At 50.4% G+C, this 17,028-nt stretch overlaps 1 protein-coding gene across 1 annotated transcript in view; it reads right to left on the bottom strand.

Moving 5' to 3' along the window:
* Positions 1-3,835: 3,835 nt before the first annotated feature.
* Positions 3,836-17,028, bottom strand: part of MB21D2 (Mab-21 domain containing 2) — a 92,577-nt gene continuing 79,384 nt past the window's right edge. The window contains exon 2 of the mRNA XM_077827302.1: positions 3,836-5,100. Within this exon, the coding sequence (XP_077683428.1) occupies positions 3,836-5,100 (1,265 nt within the window). The remainder of the gene's footprint in view (positions 5,101-17,028) is intronic.

Below are 17,028 nucleotides of genomic sequence, written 5' to 3'. Positions count from 1 at the left end.
GTAAGAGGGAGGGAAACATGCCCCTCTACGATTTCCATCGACTGGCCAGCCCTCCTGGCGCAGCACCAGTTTTCCCAGGGGCAGAAGGAGATGCCTCGGCAAATGTGAGGGATGGAAGGACAAAGCAGCAGCTCCTCCCGCTGCCATGGGCCAAAGGCCCGGAGGAGCAACGGGTCGGCACAGGAAGGCAGAGAGCGCGGCCGGAGGGCCGGGACAGACCCACTCAGCACCCAACGAGCAGAAACCACAGGGGGCTTCTGTTCCACCAGTGGCTCTCCATCTGTTCCATACCAGGGCCCCGGTAGCACGACGGGAAGGGCACGGCAGTGACGATGCAGAGGCTGAGAACCCTGCTCTCAGCACCACCCTCCAGCCCCCTCTCCAGCTGGCATCTGGTCCCAGACTCATCACCTCAGTCCCACTGAAGCCAAGAATGGAGCCAAGTGGAAGTGGGCAGGGAGGAGCCGGTGTCCGAGGAGGAGGGAGCCCATCCCGTCCAGTCCAGCACCTTAGCGTAGTCAATCCAGAAGGGTGCCGAGCATCTTTGGTTGGCTCCCTCCAACGGAACTCAGCAACGCTCAGGATCAGGTCCCAAAAGTCAGCACATGGGGTGAAATAGTGCCCACGTCAAACAAACTCTCTCCTGATATTCAGCAAAGGCCGAGTCACTCCTTTACACCTCGAGGAGCCAAATCTCCCAAGTTCTTTAGGCCTCTAAGTGCTTAGCGGAGGTTTCAAAAAACACCAAAAGACAAGGTGCCCAATTCCCATGGAAATCAATGGAGTGTGGGGAGATACCAAGGGGAGTTGGGCACATCACCTGCTTAGGTGCTTTGGAAAACTCCACTTGGTGCTTAAATACTTCAGAGAAACTGGCCCAGTGTAGCCATGCCAGGGGGAAGGGAGAGAGAAGAGGTCTGCAACGACCAGCTGATCTTTACAGAGGCTCCAGCTTGTACTGATCTCTGCTTATGTCAGTCTGGGTCAAACCGAGATTGGCCCAAGTAGCAAAATCTAATCCAGATTTTGACACGCCCCCCCCCCAGCCCCCCCAAAGTTAGGGTCCCAACTTCCCGAGGTTGGGGAATGCGGGGGCGCGTCTCCACCCAGGATCTAGGTGTGCTATGGGGATCTGCACTCTGAGCACTCACGCATCCCTGCGTTCTTGAACCTGGGGGAGGGGGACGGGAGGGGGCTCCCTAGCGATGAGCACTGGGGATCATAGTGCTGGGATCTACTAACGTTCATTTTTAATCCTATCAACCTGGCACCTTTGAAACTAAACACTGATATCGAGCCTGCAAGGGCTAACTGCTCCCATCAGGTAATTATCTAATGCAGGTTTCAGAAGGTTTTTGTTTATTTTACCTGATGCAGGTATAGGGTAAAAATCTTCAAAAAAAACCTAAGTGACTTGGGAGCCTAAATCCATTTTAAAAGTGACTTGGGCTCTTAAGCGCTAAAGCACTTTTGAAAAAAATCTTACCCTTCTCGTCTAACGGACAAAAGGCAATTTGTAAAGCAGATATCTGCTGTGCCAGGAAACCAGTCACTCATTCACGAGAGGGGGTCAAAAAGAGGGACATGTTTTTTTGCAAACATTTTCACAAAAGCGTGTTCTATTTTTGTGAAATGTTTTCAAAACTTCTCAATCCCAGCTCTAATCATCATATTTTAAAAAGCGCACAAAATTGATCCTGGAGGAGTTGTTCTGGTCTGATCAGCAAACTGAATTTGCTGATCAAAATCATGGTCCAGGTTATGGTCTGGCCGGATAGAAAACCTAAAGCCGGCTGCACGAGGACGGACTGGACACATTTTCAGTTCAGATCAGTCATCATTCCCGTATATCTTAACCTACTTTCTAAAAAGGGAACAAGGTTTCTTTTGCAGAGCATCATGGCTGTGTTACATATGTAAGGCTGCAGTGGGATAGAATGTAAGTAACCCTGGTGCACAGCGGGTCCAACTCTGAGCTCCCAGCCCGAGTTCAGATCAGGAGTGGCACCACTGAAGTCAAAATGGAGCAGAAACAGGCGAGAGGAGAACCAGGCCCAGGGTGTGTTTTATCTTAGCTGCACGCAGGGTGTAAGACACTCTTCTCTTCTCCCCCGTCTGGATGATTCACTTTGCATAGGACACCATTCCATCATATATTTAACAGTGACAGCAAACGCAAGTGACTCGTGACACACGGTATTTAAAGGAGAACCACACCAATGCAGGAGGCTTGTTTGCCCACCTCTGAACACAACGGCCCGTGGGACCCTCCTGCCCAGCCCCTGAGCTCCTGGCCCGGGAGGCTCGCCCCCGGCCCCTCCCCCACTGTCCCCCAGCCCCCACAGCCTCTGCTCACTGCGCTACTGGCGTGATGCTCTGGGCGGGGGGGCTGCGAGCTCCTGGGGCAGGGCAGCTGCAGAGCCTGGCCGGACCCGGTCTCTGTGCTGCGCGGTGGGTGGGTGGCTGGCTCCAGCCGGGCGGCACGGGTACAGCACCGCAAGCCACCGGTGCTCCAGGCAGCGCGGTAAGGGGGCAGGGAGTGCGGGAGTTGGATAGAGGGCAGGGGAGTTGTGGGGAGGGTCGTTGGGGGCAGGGGTGTGGATAGGGGTCATGGCGGTCAGAGGGCAGGGAACGGGGGGGTTGAATGGAGGAAGGGGTCCCGGCGGGGCAGTCAGGAAGGAGAGGAGGGGTTGGATGGGGCAGCGGGGGGCAGTCGGGGGTGGGGGGTCCAGGGGCGGTCAGGGGACAGGGAGCAGGGTGGGGATAAGGGGCGGGGGCCGGGCCACGCCTGACTGCTTGGGGCGGCATAGCCTCCCCTAACCAGCCCTCCATACAATTTCCAAAACCTGATGCGGCCCTCAGGCCAAAAAGTTTGCCCGCCCCTGCTTGTGTTCTTGAGTGTAACAGGACTAATGACAAGCCAGAGCCCTCTCGAAAGGCCGAATCGTAGGAGTGCCGCTGGAGACAATGGGAGTTGAGGGTGCTCAGCACCTTGCAGAATAAGGCCTTAAGAATCGCTGCTAATCATAAAAGAAACACAAACAGTGGTGCTGAGGTAATGGCAAAAGATTTCATTAGTGCAATTAACATTTATAATGGTATGTTCTTTAATAGAGAATTTAAATAAGGCTTTGAATAATTACACACACTAAAACTAACATTCCATAACCTTATTCCACATGGAAAAGCGGCAGAAAACCCTCCCTGCCCTACAAGGTCCAATTACGAACAATTACATTCAAGAAGAGGTGGCTTCCGAAAAAAACAAACAATTAATTGTTTGTTGCATCATCGGCTCTTTCAAGTCTCCTTGCTCCCTCAGTGTGAGGAACATGTGAAGAGCAGATACACAGTACATTCACCATGGTGGGAGGTGGGGGTTTGGCCAGCAAAAAATGCCAAGTAGCGCTTCCCAGTCTGGAATCTCACCCAAGTTCTTTATGGTGATGGAAGCTCCTGAAAAGAACAACTGAATGTTTCTACACAGAGGAAGGTGAATTCTCTCCTCCCCACCCAAACAAGTTGTGCATAATTATGGAAGCTTGAAAAGAAATGATGTGGGCATGTGTGTTTATGGCTCAAGTTCTCCTTTTAAAAAACCACACACAAAAACAATGGGGGGGGGGGATGAGAATCAAAGCAGCATATGAAATAGTAATAAACGGGTTCAAAGTCTGCACTGTCCAGCAGAACCAGGAATTATCATGTGTTTGTTTTGTTCCTGACAAATCCAATCTACACTGGATATGTAAAAAACAAGGGACCGTGTCACCAAAAAACAACCTACACCTTGTAAAGTCTTTAAAAAAAAATAAAAACAAGCATTGGCGAAAGCTCAGAAAAACTTGTCGTCGATTCGGAAGTGGGGCCTCGTGACGTCGTCTGGGTTGATGAAGACGGAGATGGATTTCCCTGGGTTCTCAGTCACCAGCTGTTGCAGTTTTTTGGCTAATCGGTCATCAGGCTGGCTGGGGTCCCCTCCGTCTGACTGCGGGGAGGGGATGCTGCTGGTGCTGCCTCGCCTTTGGAGCTCCAGGGTTAGCCGGTTAGCAGCTTTGACGTGCTCAATGGCAGTTCGGAGGTGCTCTGCAGGATCCGAGCGGACCGAGGACAGCTTCCGGGCATGCAGCATGACTGTCTCTTCGGACAGGTGCTCCAACATGTTGCACTGGGGGATGAAGTAATTGGGGCACATCTTATTGACCAAGCAATGTTGCAGGTCGTCAATGAGCCCCAGTAAGAAGTGGGCAGCATAATCCTCTTGAGCCAAGTAGTTGGCTGGGAGCCGGTCGCACGCCCACAGCATCATGCTCCGCAAGTGATATGGACTAATGGCTTTGGGGCGGGAGAGGAGTTTGATGATGATCGCTTTGCAGGCCTGGTAGGCTTGCATGAGGCTGCTGGAGATGCACTTCTTCAGCTGCACTTCGCTTCTGGCGAACGACAGCCTCCACTCATTGTCCTTCTTGCCTTTGTAGGAACAGGCAGGCACTAGGTAAAACCCACTAATGACTTCCTCCTCCGTGATCTTCCCATCCCAGAAGTGGTTCTCCATCAGCCAGCTCTGGGCCACCGCTGGCCACCCTTTGAAAGACACTACGGGGACAATATCATACAGCATGCGGCTGCTGCCCACTCCCAAGATGGTGGATATTATAGTTCCGTTCTTTTCCACCTTTTCTACTTTGGGCATCCCTCGCTGCGGCTTCTTCTGGATCTCAGACAAGACGATGCTAATGGAGTCATAGAACCAGTCCGCCACTTTCGTAGGAGAGAAGAAATAATTGGTGGCCCCATTGATATGGTCCACAATTGTGCAGCAGTCTTTCCATTTACTTATAGTACCTTCGTCGAACAGCCGAAGGCTCAGCCACGAGTGACACAGAGCTGAGTGGCGCATGTCCAGCGTGACTGGCTGGTTTCGGTCGTGCAGTTTCAGCGCTGGCACCAGAAGGGTGAAGTCCATGTCATAGTCCGTTCCTCGAGCGTAAACATTTAATTCGTCGAGATCGAGATCCACCACACCTTCCCGGACCCCGCCTGAAAGGAGCAGGTACTCGTTGGCTACTGGGAGCTTTTGGTCCAGCTTCTGCACCATCCCTGCAAGAGAAGCCAGAGTCAGAAAGCGGGACGGATTTTTGGATTGCATGTTTAATTCACATTAAAAGCTACTGTGTGTCAAAGATGACATACAACCACCATGGAAATCCAGCACTGCTCATATAGGCTACAGGAGACACGAGTCTGAGGTCTTGTCTAGAAGAGTTAGCGTAGCAAGCTGGGGTGGAAATTTATAGCGCACGGGTGTGCCACACGCTAACTGGCCCTGTGGACACTGCTACTGCACACTAAAAGTTCCCCAGCATGCTTGGACAGCAGCAGGTCAATGCAAGCTAGTGAACTTTTAGTGCAAGATAGCAAGGTCCACATGGATGCTCAGTGTGTGCCAGACTACTGCGCTGTACATTGACAGGCCCACTTGCCACACACTAACGCTCCATCCTGACAGCCCTTGGACAGTGAGCCTCTGCCAAGGATAAAGCCAGTCCCTGCTCCCACAGAAGTCAACAGCAGGGCCCCTTTTCAATGCAGGGATATGTTGTCTAGTTAAAACAGGCTGATTCTGAATATCATACTTAGCAGTACTGGATGGAAAGAGCAAAGGGCTTTGGAAAAAATTGTCAGGCTATTTCTAGACCTAAATTTAACTCCCGTTAAGCCCTGCCAAAACCAGGTTTAGCTGTCTAGCTAGTAGGGCTCCCACCGTTGAGTAGCCAACCGCCTCCCACTAATTTCAAAATACAAACGTTAACACCGCCTCTCTCTCCGTCCATACCTCTCTTGTTTCCGCAGGGGAAGGGCAGAGCTGGATTAGCAGGTAGGTTTTTTGGTTTGTGTTTGAGTGTCTCTGTGGAACTTACAGGGAAAGCTAAGCCAGAGAAATGGACTTTGCATTTAGTTCTGAATTCAGTGAGGTCTGTGGTTGTTTCCCCATCTTTATGGGAGGGAATTTCACAGAGTAACTCCACTCGAACATCCTGATTGACTTAATTTGGAAACTAATCCTTCAGGTTGCAAGGAAGGTGGCATTCCCTTAATGACTTGCCCTAACTCCCACGTGAATGTGAATACTGGACTTCTACTGTCATTGCTAAACAAACCACACCACTTTTTTGCCCCCTATACAGTGCAGAAGTTAAAATTTTTCATTTTTGTTGAGTTTTTAAAACTTTTTAATTAAGAACAACAGGAGAGGCTTAACCACTGCAACATTCAAAACAAAACACCACATTGCACTCGATTTCTAAGTCAACTTAAAATTTTAGGCTTAAAAATTAGCTCCCTTTTGACCACTTGACTGTTTGAAAGCCATTATCACTATTTGAGTTGGTCTTGTTGTTAAAGGTTCAGGACTGGGAGTTACGCTTTCCTCAGGCTCCCTGTATAACTTCAGGCAATTCAGTTAGCAGGACCGTGCCTCAGTTTCCCATTTGTGAGCGGAGGATCAGGATACTCACCCACTTTGTCAATGGTTTTAGTTTGCTTTGAGATCTGCAGTTATAAGATACTGGACAGTTGCATTATCCCCCCGGACAACCAGTACATACTACACATTTTGAGGTGTCACTCTGGGAGTGATTTATTTCTTGGCACACATTTTATAAAGTAGCCTCGTGCCCCGCTTCTTTCCATCTACATTACTGATGCCGGATTGAACCCTTCCACTACCAGGCTTAAATGGGAACACAAAGGAGAGCAAGTTGGCAAGGAGGGGGAGTGGAGAGAGGAAAAGCAGTTGGTCTTTAACTAAAGGCCATGCAATATGGTGCCAGAAACTACAAAGGGACACTTCACTGCAAGGTTTATCCCGGGTGAAAGCACCACAACACCTGGGTGAGAGGGTTTTGTGTGTGGATCGGAAAGGGGTTGGGACAACCCCAAGTAAGATTCTGGTCTCTCTCTGCGGTGAAGACAGACTCTAATCACCCTCTGGACAGAGAGCTGGCTCTGGGTCTTAACACAGATTCCCGACAATTCTCCCCCTCATTTATCGTTTCGCCTCCATAGAATCATAGAATATCAGGGTTGGAAGGGACCCCTGAAGGTCATCTAGTCCAACCCCCTGCTCGAAGCAGGACCAATTCCCAGTTAAATCATCCCAGCCAGGGCTTTGTCAAGCCTGACCTTAAAAACTTCTAAGGAAGGAGATTCAACCACCTCCCTAGGTAACGCATTCCAGTGTTTCACCACCCTCTTAGTGAAAAAGTTTTTCCTAATATCCAACCTAAACCTCCCCCACTGCAACTTGAGACCATTACTCCTCGTTCTGTCATCTGCTACCATTGAGAACAGTCTAGAGCCATCCTCTTTGGAACCCCCTTTCAGGTAGTTGAAAGCAGCTATCAAATCCCCCCTCATTCTTCTCTTCTGCAGGCTAAACAATCCCTCAGCCTCTCCTCATAAGTCATGTGTTCTAGACCCCTAATCATTTTTGTTGCCCTTCGCTGGACTCTCTCCAATTTATCCACATCCTTCTCCATCTCCATTCAGCTTTCAATTTCTTCCTGAAGAACTGAAGTTGCTCCCTGCAAGTGCCCTTCACCCTCCCTGCCCCAAGTCGGGGTCACCTTCCTGCCAGCTGAGAGCCACGGCTGGGGTTCTCTTCCCTCCACACAGTCCTGGCCTCAGGGAGAGAAATGGCTCCGGAAGAGCGGGAGAGTCTGGCCTCCCTCACGCCAGCCCTGCTCTGTGATCTCCCCATACGTGGCCCCTGCTGTCACCCCCAAAGGTGGTTTGAGGGGGCTTAGTTACATGGTGGGCTGTATTAGCCTGATGGGTGGAATTGGGGACCAGGCCTGTCTCCCTGGACCAGGTAGCGTCGCTCACTCCTACCTAGTGTCCAAAAAAGTGCACCCGATGCAGAGTCCTGCTGCCCTCTCTGCCAGACGCTGCCCTGACACTCTGCCCCCAAACACTTGCTTTTTAGGGCGGAGTCGTCAGCCAGCCTACGCAGCCATGCAGGGGGGAAAGGGGACGAGGCTCCCTCTGACTCGCCTGCCCGGGCTACTCACACCCTGGGGTCATGATGAGAGGAGGGGGGGCAGCCACCACCAGGCTGGGAGTCCCCCCCTTCCAACACACCAGCCAATGCACCCTCTCCTCCTTCGCTCCCACGACACGCCCGCCAGCAGCGCCTAGCCAGGGCAGAGGGAGAAGCAACCTGTGCTGGTGTAAGCTTGGGAAAGCTTACTCCCCCCAGCGAGCAGGGCCAGAACTGTGACTCTGGCATAGTTAATGGGATCCCTGCTCTGTTCCTTCTGACCTGTGCTGCCCTACACACTGCCCCTTATGCAGGACAAGTTGCTAGGTACCAGTCCTGCCTGTAGGCTGGTACAAACACTCCCTCTAACATAGGACCACAACGTACCCCCCCACCCCGCCCCCATGGGTAAATTTTCAGATATTCTCAGGGCCAGGATGTAAGAGAATTCTACGGAAATTACTCTTAAAACTTGTAGAAGTTGACAAATATATATTTCCTAAATACTTTTTGTGGTGTGCTACAGGAGGGATAAAAATAATCTATTAAATTCTATAGGATGGCCCCCAAAACCTACGTACAGTACAAGAGAGATCACAGCATTACAACTTAGTCCTGTGGAGCACAGAGTCCCTGGCTGTTACAGCCCTGGTCTGGGCAGAATAGCACTCCATCTAATATTCCAAACATAACGACTCTTTCACTGTTTAAATCTACCTTCAAGACTTCTGCCCAGTTAAGAATGTTAGCATGGAACACGTATTTGGCACTTTCCGCATCACTAATTGCATGTGATGTACAGCCACCAGCCAGACTCACTTGGAAAGTTCTATATAAATGTAAATGGGGTTGGCGATTTCTCTGAGGAAAAACACAGAAAACTGGCTGCAAAGACAGAAAAATATTTTAAAAGCAAAACATACAGCACCAGCCCCATCTGAGGGTTAAACCCACCAATATTCAGCACTTCCAGAATTAAAGTGTGTGTGTGTAAGAGAGAGAGAGACAGAGACACACACACACACTTTGTGAACCTTTACAAGCTGTCATTTGTCTTGTCTCATGTTAGAGGAAGGTGGTGGATGAACCCAAACAACCAACCTTCAAACCCATGGGGCTCAGTAGGGGCAACAGCTGGGACAGGGGAAGATGGACCCATCTGTGAGCCAAATGTGGCAGGGCTCGCAGCAGCAGCGATTGGGTTCAGCTGGGGAGAAGCTTCTTCTGAGCCCAGGCTGCGGTGCGATTGTAAGAAGTTGCAGCTTTTATAGGGCTGAAGCCCCCTGGGTACAGCTAGAGGACCCCTGACCGTCTTGCACCCCAGCTGACAAGGCCCCTCTGCTCCCCTATGGTAAAACAAAACTGGAAGTGTTCGTTTCCCATTGTAAAGCCATCCGAAATGCCAGCAGTCAGAGAATGCTTTTGATAAGCAGTCTGCAACTCTTCTAGAGATAACAGCCTGTGTGTGAGCTCCACTACCAGGCTAGTCTGCAAGTTCTCAGAAATTTGAAAGGAGAAAGTGTAATAAATCACCAGCCACTCTTTTCCTTGCAGACATATGGATCTACCAGCCCATCGGGAACTGCAAAGCATTAATGTCCACACAATGGCTACAGGAGATGAACCATTGGTCTGTCAAAATCTCTCTGCCTGGAGAGCTGCAGATTTTAAATCCAAGCCCATCTGAAGCTTGCATCCTTTCCCCTCCAGACACTGCAGCATGAGCACCCGCTGATCAAAAATAGCAGGAGCTCCAGCATGCAGCCAGAGAAGGAATCTCTGTGAGTGGTTAGGACCAGCAATGCTGCTACATTTGAAGACCACAAAGTAGGGGTTTGAAACAGGGTCTCCTCCATTTAAGATGTGCACAAGCCATAAATGAAAGGCTCTGTGAAGAGCTGAGCTGGTCACGTACAAGATTCAGTGAGGTGTTTAGGAGGCCTATGGACTTTGCTAAGCACTCAAACCAGCCCTCTTATTTACAATTCTATTGAGTATTTGAAAATATATAAAGGAATATCACATGAGAACAGTAAACTGAGCATCCTATTTTGGCATCAAGCCTCACAATTGATTGGGCCAAATACCTGTATCCCCATGTATACCCAGCTGACTCAGGCCGATCTAGTCTAGCAAGGCTGGGAATATTAAAGAGGCAGGATATGGTCCAAGTGAACTAAAGTCCTAATATTTGAGAAACAACTGTGGAAGGCCAGGCATCAGGACTCTTGTTTTCTCCTCTTGGTTCTGGAAGCAGATTGTGGTTTAGAGGTTACAGACACTGAAATATGACAGGTCCCTGTTTGAATCGTCTTTAGGGACTGAACCCAGGACCTGTGGATGCAAAAGCATGAGCCTCTACCACCTGGGATCAAAGATCTGATCTCTCAACATTAAGGCAGGAGAGGAGTCATAGACCTCTACCTATGGCCTTGCTGCTAGAGGGTAACACAGAGCCATACGTTGTCAGAGTGGATTACAGAAGTACTTCGTTTTGGCATGTTCCCTCTGAAAGCTTGTTTGGCAAGTAGCTACTTGGCTTCAGAGACCTGGATTCTTTCCCCAGTTCTCTCTGAGGTGAGATCACAGAAACTCTGTTTTCTTACCTATGAAATTAGCGAGTACTGCCCCAAGGTATGAAATCTTGGCTCTTCTTAAGGATTGTTAAACATAAAAGTATTAAAACCAGCAGTCAGTGGAAGCTCTGGGACCAGAGCCCACAGTCACAGAGCTTGTCATTTAGCGCACATTCCACTAGGCTACACTGTGTGTGCGAGAGAGATTATTTTTGTTAAAATAAATCACTGTCCTTTTAATAACAGGAAACGTGATCTATTTTTATTCCCACATCCTGCAAGGGAAAGGAGGGCAGAGCATTACAAAAGGAGGAGGAGGGGCGAGCTTTACCTAACTTTTCCTTTTGGGATATATCCTCGAATGAACTGGGATGCTTCAAGGCACAAGACACAACGTATCCTGTACATTAAGTAATGCAGAGAAGCTCTCAGCCCATTACGGTATTTCAATGTGAATTGATTTCACAGCAGCCGCTGTGCATGCAGGGCTCTGCTTCCACCCAAGGAGATACTTCATGCAAATAAGCAGATTTACAGTCCCCTCTACAGAGAAACTGACCATGAAATGAAACACCACCGTCTTCTCAGACATCCATTCATTTCCTGATCTTTCATCTAGCCTTGATGTCTTACTTAAGCAGCTATAGCTAGAGAATAAGGAAAGCAAGCACCAGCCTGAAAAAAGGGAGATAGGCTATGCTAATAAGACCAACCTGGTCTCATCAGGTTAAACCTTGTGACCTCCAGTGCAGCCCGAGTACCCGGAATGCAGCAGAAAAGCCATCTTTCTGCTGCATGGGGAAGAGGAAGACCTCCCAGAAAGCATACAGCCCAGTCTCTTATGTGCTCTGGATAAGCATCAGAATATGCACTGCTTCTCTGGGACAAGCTGGAGCTCCAGGGGCTAGATCTGCCATGTTTCCATCTCCACCAGGTTGGCGACAGGGACAGTTGCTTTGCAGATCGTTAGTGGCCTGCTGGTGGAAGCAGCAGAAGGGATATACCAAGCAAATGCGTACCCCGGCCAGGCTCCCCCCAGCCCAGTGTCACCCACTGCTCAGCCTGGACTATCTCCTCCAGGCAGCATGCAACTTGAGCTGCCATATCTTCCCGCACGCTGGGCCCCACGCTCTGTCTCAAACCAGGTGTTAACATAGTCCCGTATCAGATTGTTTCCCCCACCCCTACCTGTTTTATATCCTACTAGGATACAGGGCAAGCACTAGTCCACTGAACTCTGCAGCCTCTGAAAACCAGCCAGCCCGAGTTGCTACAGAGCATATGGCCCAGAGCTGGTAAAGGATTGCTGTGAAAGCAGCAGCAGCGAACCCAGGACTGCAGGGAGGGCAGGGGCTGGTCCTGAGGGAAGAGCTTGGAGACTTGCTAGAAGAAAACGAATGAGAGCTTATGGGAAGGGAGAGCCTGCAGCCTGCGGGCAGCCGTGCACTGGAGTTCAACAAGAAAGCTGTGCTAACCAGCCATTATGCCTTGCTACTGCATTTTCTCCCGTCACCTCTTGACTTCGCCATCAAATCGGACCGGAGGCGAAGCACAGAGCCACACAGCATCAGCTGTTAAAAATAGCTGCACCACGCGACAAGCGCCCAGCTTCTGCCCCTCAGCCCTTGTGTAGCTTGGAAAAAATAGCCCCCCCGGCACGTGCACAGAGCACCACTCCCGCTGGCTGCCCAGGTTTGGCCTAGGATTTGGGTGTGTTCTATGGAGACTCACTGACCCTGGGACACTCCCAGAACCATCCAGGAGACAGCGCTAAGGCACTGCGGGCCCACGCCAACAGCCACTGCTCGTGAAGTCACACAAAGCAACAGCTCAGCTTCCGTTTAAAACAGAAATGCCCATTTCTAGCCCACGTTGTTGGAAAGAAAAGCTTGGCCATGGCACCCAGATGTGGAAGAGGCAGAGGTGCCTGCCTGAGTCTGCACGGAGCCTGGAACAGACTGGGAAAAGATGGGACTGCCTCGTGCTTCTCAATGGGGTGTTAACACCCAGGCCCAGGGCCACGCAGGTGTCCTGCCAACCCTACCCCAGCAGAGGCTGCGTGTGGTAGGTGGGGAAAAGTGCAGCGTGCCCAGTCCCTGCACCCAGCAGGTACAGCCCAGCCGCTGGAGTATGAACTAGGACAACTGTCTGCTGCCACCCCGGCCCCTTTAGGCAGTTGGGGGAGGAGGTGACCCCTACAGATAGCTTTCCTTGCTGCCCCCACGGGGAGGGGGTCCCTGCTGCTGCTGCTCCTTGGGAAACCAAGGGGCACTGGGCTGCTGCCTCTTGCACCTTGGATGAGAGGGCAGCCTCCCTCGCCCCCCACTGCCATGGTCTGGCACAGCCTAGTGGTTACAGCACGAAACTGGCAGTCAGACTCTTGGGTTCTCCGCCAGTTCTGCCGGATTTGCTGTGTAACCACAAGCACGACACATAGCCTCTCCTTGCCTCACTCCCCACATCTTTAATATAAAACCATTTCACTTCCCCAGGCAATTGTCACACTCGGCTGCTGGGGGAAATGCCGTGAAATTCCATCAACAAAACATCAGCTCTGTCTACAGAACAAGGGCTGCGTCCAGGCCAGCCTTCCTGAGCTAGCTCAAATCCAGCAGGGCAGGTAACAACAGGGAAGACCGGGCAGCATAGGCAGGTACCAGCTCAGCATAGACCCTAGGTACATACTCTGCTTGCCAACCTGCTCTGAATTACAGTGGACGAGAAGCTAGATATGAGTCAGCAGTGTGTCCTCGTTGCCAAAAAGGCCAACGGCATATTGGGCTATATCAGTAGGAGCATTGCCAGAAGATCAAGGGACGTGATCGTCCCCCTCTATTCGGCACTGGTGAGGCCACATCTGGAGTACTGCGTCCAGTTTTGGTCCCCCCACTGCAGCAGTGATGTGGACAAATCGGAGAGAGTCCAGTGGAGGGCAACAAAAATGATCAGGGGGCTGGGGCACATGACTGACAAGGAGGGGCTGAGGGAACCGGGCTTATTTAGTCTGCAGAAGAGGAGAGTGAGGGGGGATTTGATAGCAGCCTTCAACTACCTGAAGGGGGTTTACAAAGAGGATGGAGCTCGGCTGTTCTCAGTGGTGGCAGATGACAGAACAAGGAGTAATGGTCTCAAGTTGCAGTGGGGGAGGTCTAGGTTGGATATTAGGAAAATCTTTTTCACTACGAGGGTGGTGAAATACTGGAATGCGTTACCTAGGGAGGTGGTGGAATCTCCTTCCTTAGATATTTTTAAGGCCTGGCTTGACAAAGCCCTGGCTTGGATGATTTAGTTGGGGATTGGTCCTGCTTTGAGCTGGGGGGGGGGGGACTAGGTGACCTCCTGAGGTCTCTTCCAACCCTGATATTCTGTGATTCGATGAAGCCTGTTCTGTACCACCCTCACTGCTACTGGTCCCCGCACTAGCTGCATTCAAGCTAGCTCAGGCAGGGTAGCTGGGGCACAGCTTTCGTTACATAGGCACGGCCAGGGTCATTTACAGAAGCGCAAGAGCCGGCGGTTTGCAGTTCTTTGGGAATCCTACCACAAACAGCAAATCCTGGGGACTGTTCTCCCTGTTGCAGGAAGGAACATTCTGCAAAGGAAAACCCACTGCAGTGTTCTCCCACCTTCCCCTAGAGCAGCGGTTCTCAAACGATGGGGCGGGCCCCCGAAGGGAGGTGTGGGAACATGTCATGGGAGGCGCGAGCTGTGTGCTTATTTCCCGCCACCCCTTGACTGTCAGCCCTGGGTGGCTGGGGGTCGTGCAGAAGGGCCGTGCACACCCAGGAGGCGGGGATAAAGGGGACAGCTGGAGCCCCGCCACCCAGGTTCTCCTCCCCTCTCCAATCCTCAATCCCTCACTGGGAGGCAGCCCTGGCTCAGGCTCTCCCCGCTCCAATCCCTCACCTGGAGGCAGCGGGACTCTGGTTGTCAGCAGCACAGAAGCAAGGGTGGCAATGGGGTTCTAAGTCTGCTGTGAAAAGCGATATTGACAGATAACACTTTTCATATTGCCCGCCACTGCTCTCCGCTCTGCCTTCGGAGCCGGGCTCCCGGCCAGCAGCCGCTGCTCTCCGCTCCGCCTTCGGAGCCGGGTGGCAGTACTTGTGGGGCAGGGGACAGCGAAAACGACTACAGACACAAAGAAGTGGGGCCCGATCAAACAAGTTTGAGAACCACTGCCCTAGAGTGACTCACACCTAATTCCAAGGGCTTCATTAAAGGCGGCTGATGTGTCTGCTTTAATGTAAGCAATGTGCACTCGGTGAAGGTGTGCGCAGATTCTTCCATTCCTCTTGCTAATTGTAAATCTATTTGTGAGCAGTGCAAGTTCCCATTCTATTGAGCAAACAGAAGAGTGAGCTCTTTAAAGCAGTCTTGAGTTACAAAGCGCATGTTAGGGGAGTGTTGACAGAAGCACCCTTGGGGGGGGTCAAAGTGGAAAGAATAAGCCATGTGATGCCAATTCAGTCCAATATGGGAGGCAAGCCAAGCAAGCAATTCTTTGCGGATTGCTATGCTGGAGCCCTATAGATTTTTCTCCTTTTAGCCATCTTTTGTGAGCAGGCTGCAGAACACACGGCAGGTAACTAGCACTCTTGATTTAAAAGTCAAGCTTTTATCTCTATGCTTTCTTTACAAGATCAGGAAGAAACTGGGACACTTCTTTCTTTTAACTTCATGCCTCTGTCAGAATCCTTACTGCGAGCAGATATCCTGTATGTTGAGGCCTAAGGGTGATAGGAAAAATGTAAATTAGACTCTGGGAGTCAGATTCTGATCACCAACTCATGGTGCAGGAACGACGCTGTTCATCCAATGGAGTTACTCTGTATTTTCACCAGGGAAGCTGAGATCAGAATCTGGCCCTGAAAGCAAAGCACAGAAAGAGGATCACAAATTGAACAGAGGGACATCATGGTCTGAATAAGGACCATGAGTTTGGAGGGCAGCAGTCAAGCAGGGGAGAGGGAAGAACGGATAGAAAAGATATAATCAGCAAGTAGCTTGATGGTGCTCTGTTTAACATTAGAAAGCATTGTATATTTTACTCTTGAAATTTGTTTCCTTGACATTGGGCCTCCATTTATTTAACCAGAATATGATTTCTCATAAACACTCAAGTTATATTTTCAGTCATCATTGTTCCACTGATGGAAATGCACCTTCTACAACCTGCACATGTCATTACAAACCAAATAGAAGGTGGTGACAATTCTGTCTTAGGATACCTCTGTGACCCAGTTCAAAAGGGATCCTTTATCCAACACGGCAGGAAACATGAGTCTTAACAAGGTGAGCTGCTTTGGCACAAACAAACAAACAAAAAAAAAACCCACACACCTTGAACTCCCCTGTCAGGAGCTAAAGAAAACTAGGCTAAAACACTGAAGTCTCTGGCAAAATCTTTGTTGAATTTGATGGGTCAAAAAGTGGCTTTTTGCAGACAAGGCTCTGGTAATCTCACTCGGTCTCTTTTTTTAGGAAGTGTTTTACTGCCACTTTCTTTCAAAGTGTGTGTCATTAAATGAACCTGCCCTTTGAAGGAGAGCTCAAGAGAATTTTGAGAGCTCAAGAGGTTTTTTTAAATATTATTTTGGGAAACTATTTTTAAAACCTCACGTTGAAAGTCAGGGGTTGCTACCTTGTGGAAATTGGGTAATGTAACGCCAGGAGCATGAGCCAATAGAAAAGAAATGATGACTCTGAAAGAGCCAAGAGCTGGAGACGCCAGCCATCCAATGCACCCACACGCCCTCCCCAAAATAAGGCTGCAGCTCTAGGATTAGGACACAGAGCAGTTAGTGGAATTTCATTGATCTCTGATGGCACTAGTACATAGTTTGGGCAGCCTTTTCATTAAAAAAAGTATTTCATTAGTATTCACCCCAAATCACTGTGCCCGCCAACTAACTACTTTAAGCTGCAGATGTCTGCACCCCAAGTTACTACCTAACTGGTGCCCTGGTACAGCATTTATCTTTTTGGGGGTTTCCAGCCTCTCAGCAGTGCTGCAGCGATTGCATCCCAAATAAGCTCTAGAAGCAATACTAGAATCCACCCATGCCCCTGGTGGGCAAAGAGAGCCCGGTTCTGCCCCCACCTACATCCCTGGGGCGCTGCTCAGGTGTGACCAAGAGGGAGGCTTCAGCCCAGGAGCTTTTGCTTTGGAAGAGACTCAAGGCGTTTACTCTTTTGGGGCCCAGTCCTGCAAGGTGACCGAGTGCTTTGAAGGAGGGACCCTGCAGCACCTGCCAGGTTTGGACCCCTATGACTTGTATTCAACACTCCCAGTCCCCACACTGCTAGCAGCATCTCTGCTGTTCCCAACCCCTGGCCAGCTCCTCAGACATCTGGCCTGACAGACATTGTGGCCTCAACTCAGCCCTGGTCTGCAGCTCATCTGCTCCC

This window comes from Eretmochelys imbricata, chromosome 9 (assembly GCF_965152235.1).
Source record: "Eretmochelys imbricata isolate rEreImb1 chromosome 9, rEreImb1.hap1, whole genome shotgun sequence".
Classification (NCBI taxonomy): domain Eukaryota; kingdom Metazoa; phylum Chordata; order Testudines; family Cheloniidae; genus Eretmochelys; species Eretmochelys imbricata.
Note: the sequence above shows the minus strand (reverse complement) of the source record. Positions and strands in the feature narration are given on the sequence as shown.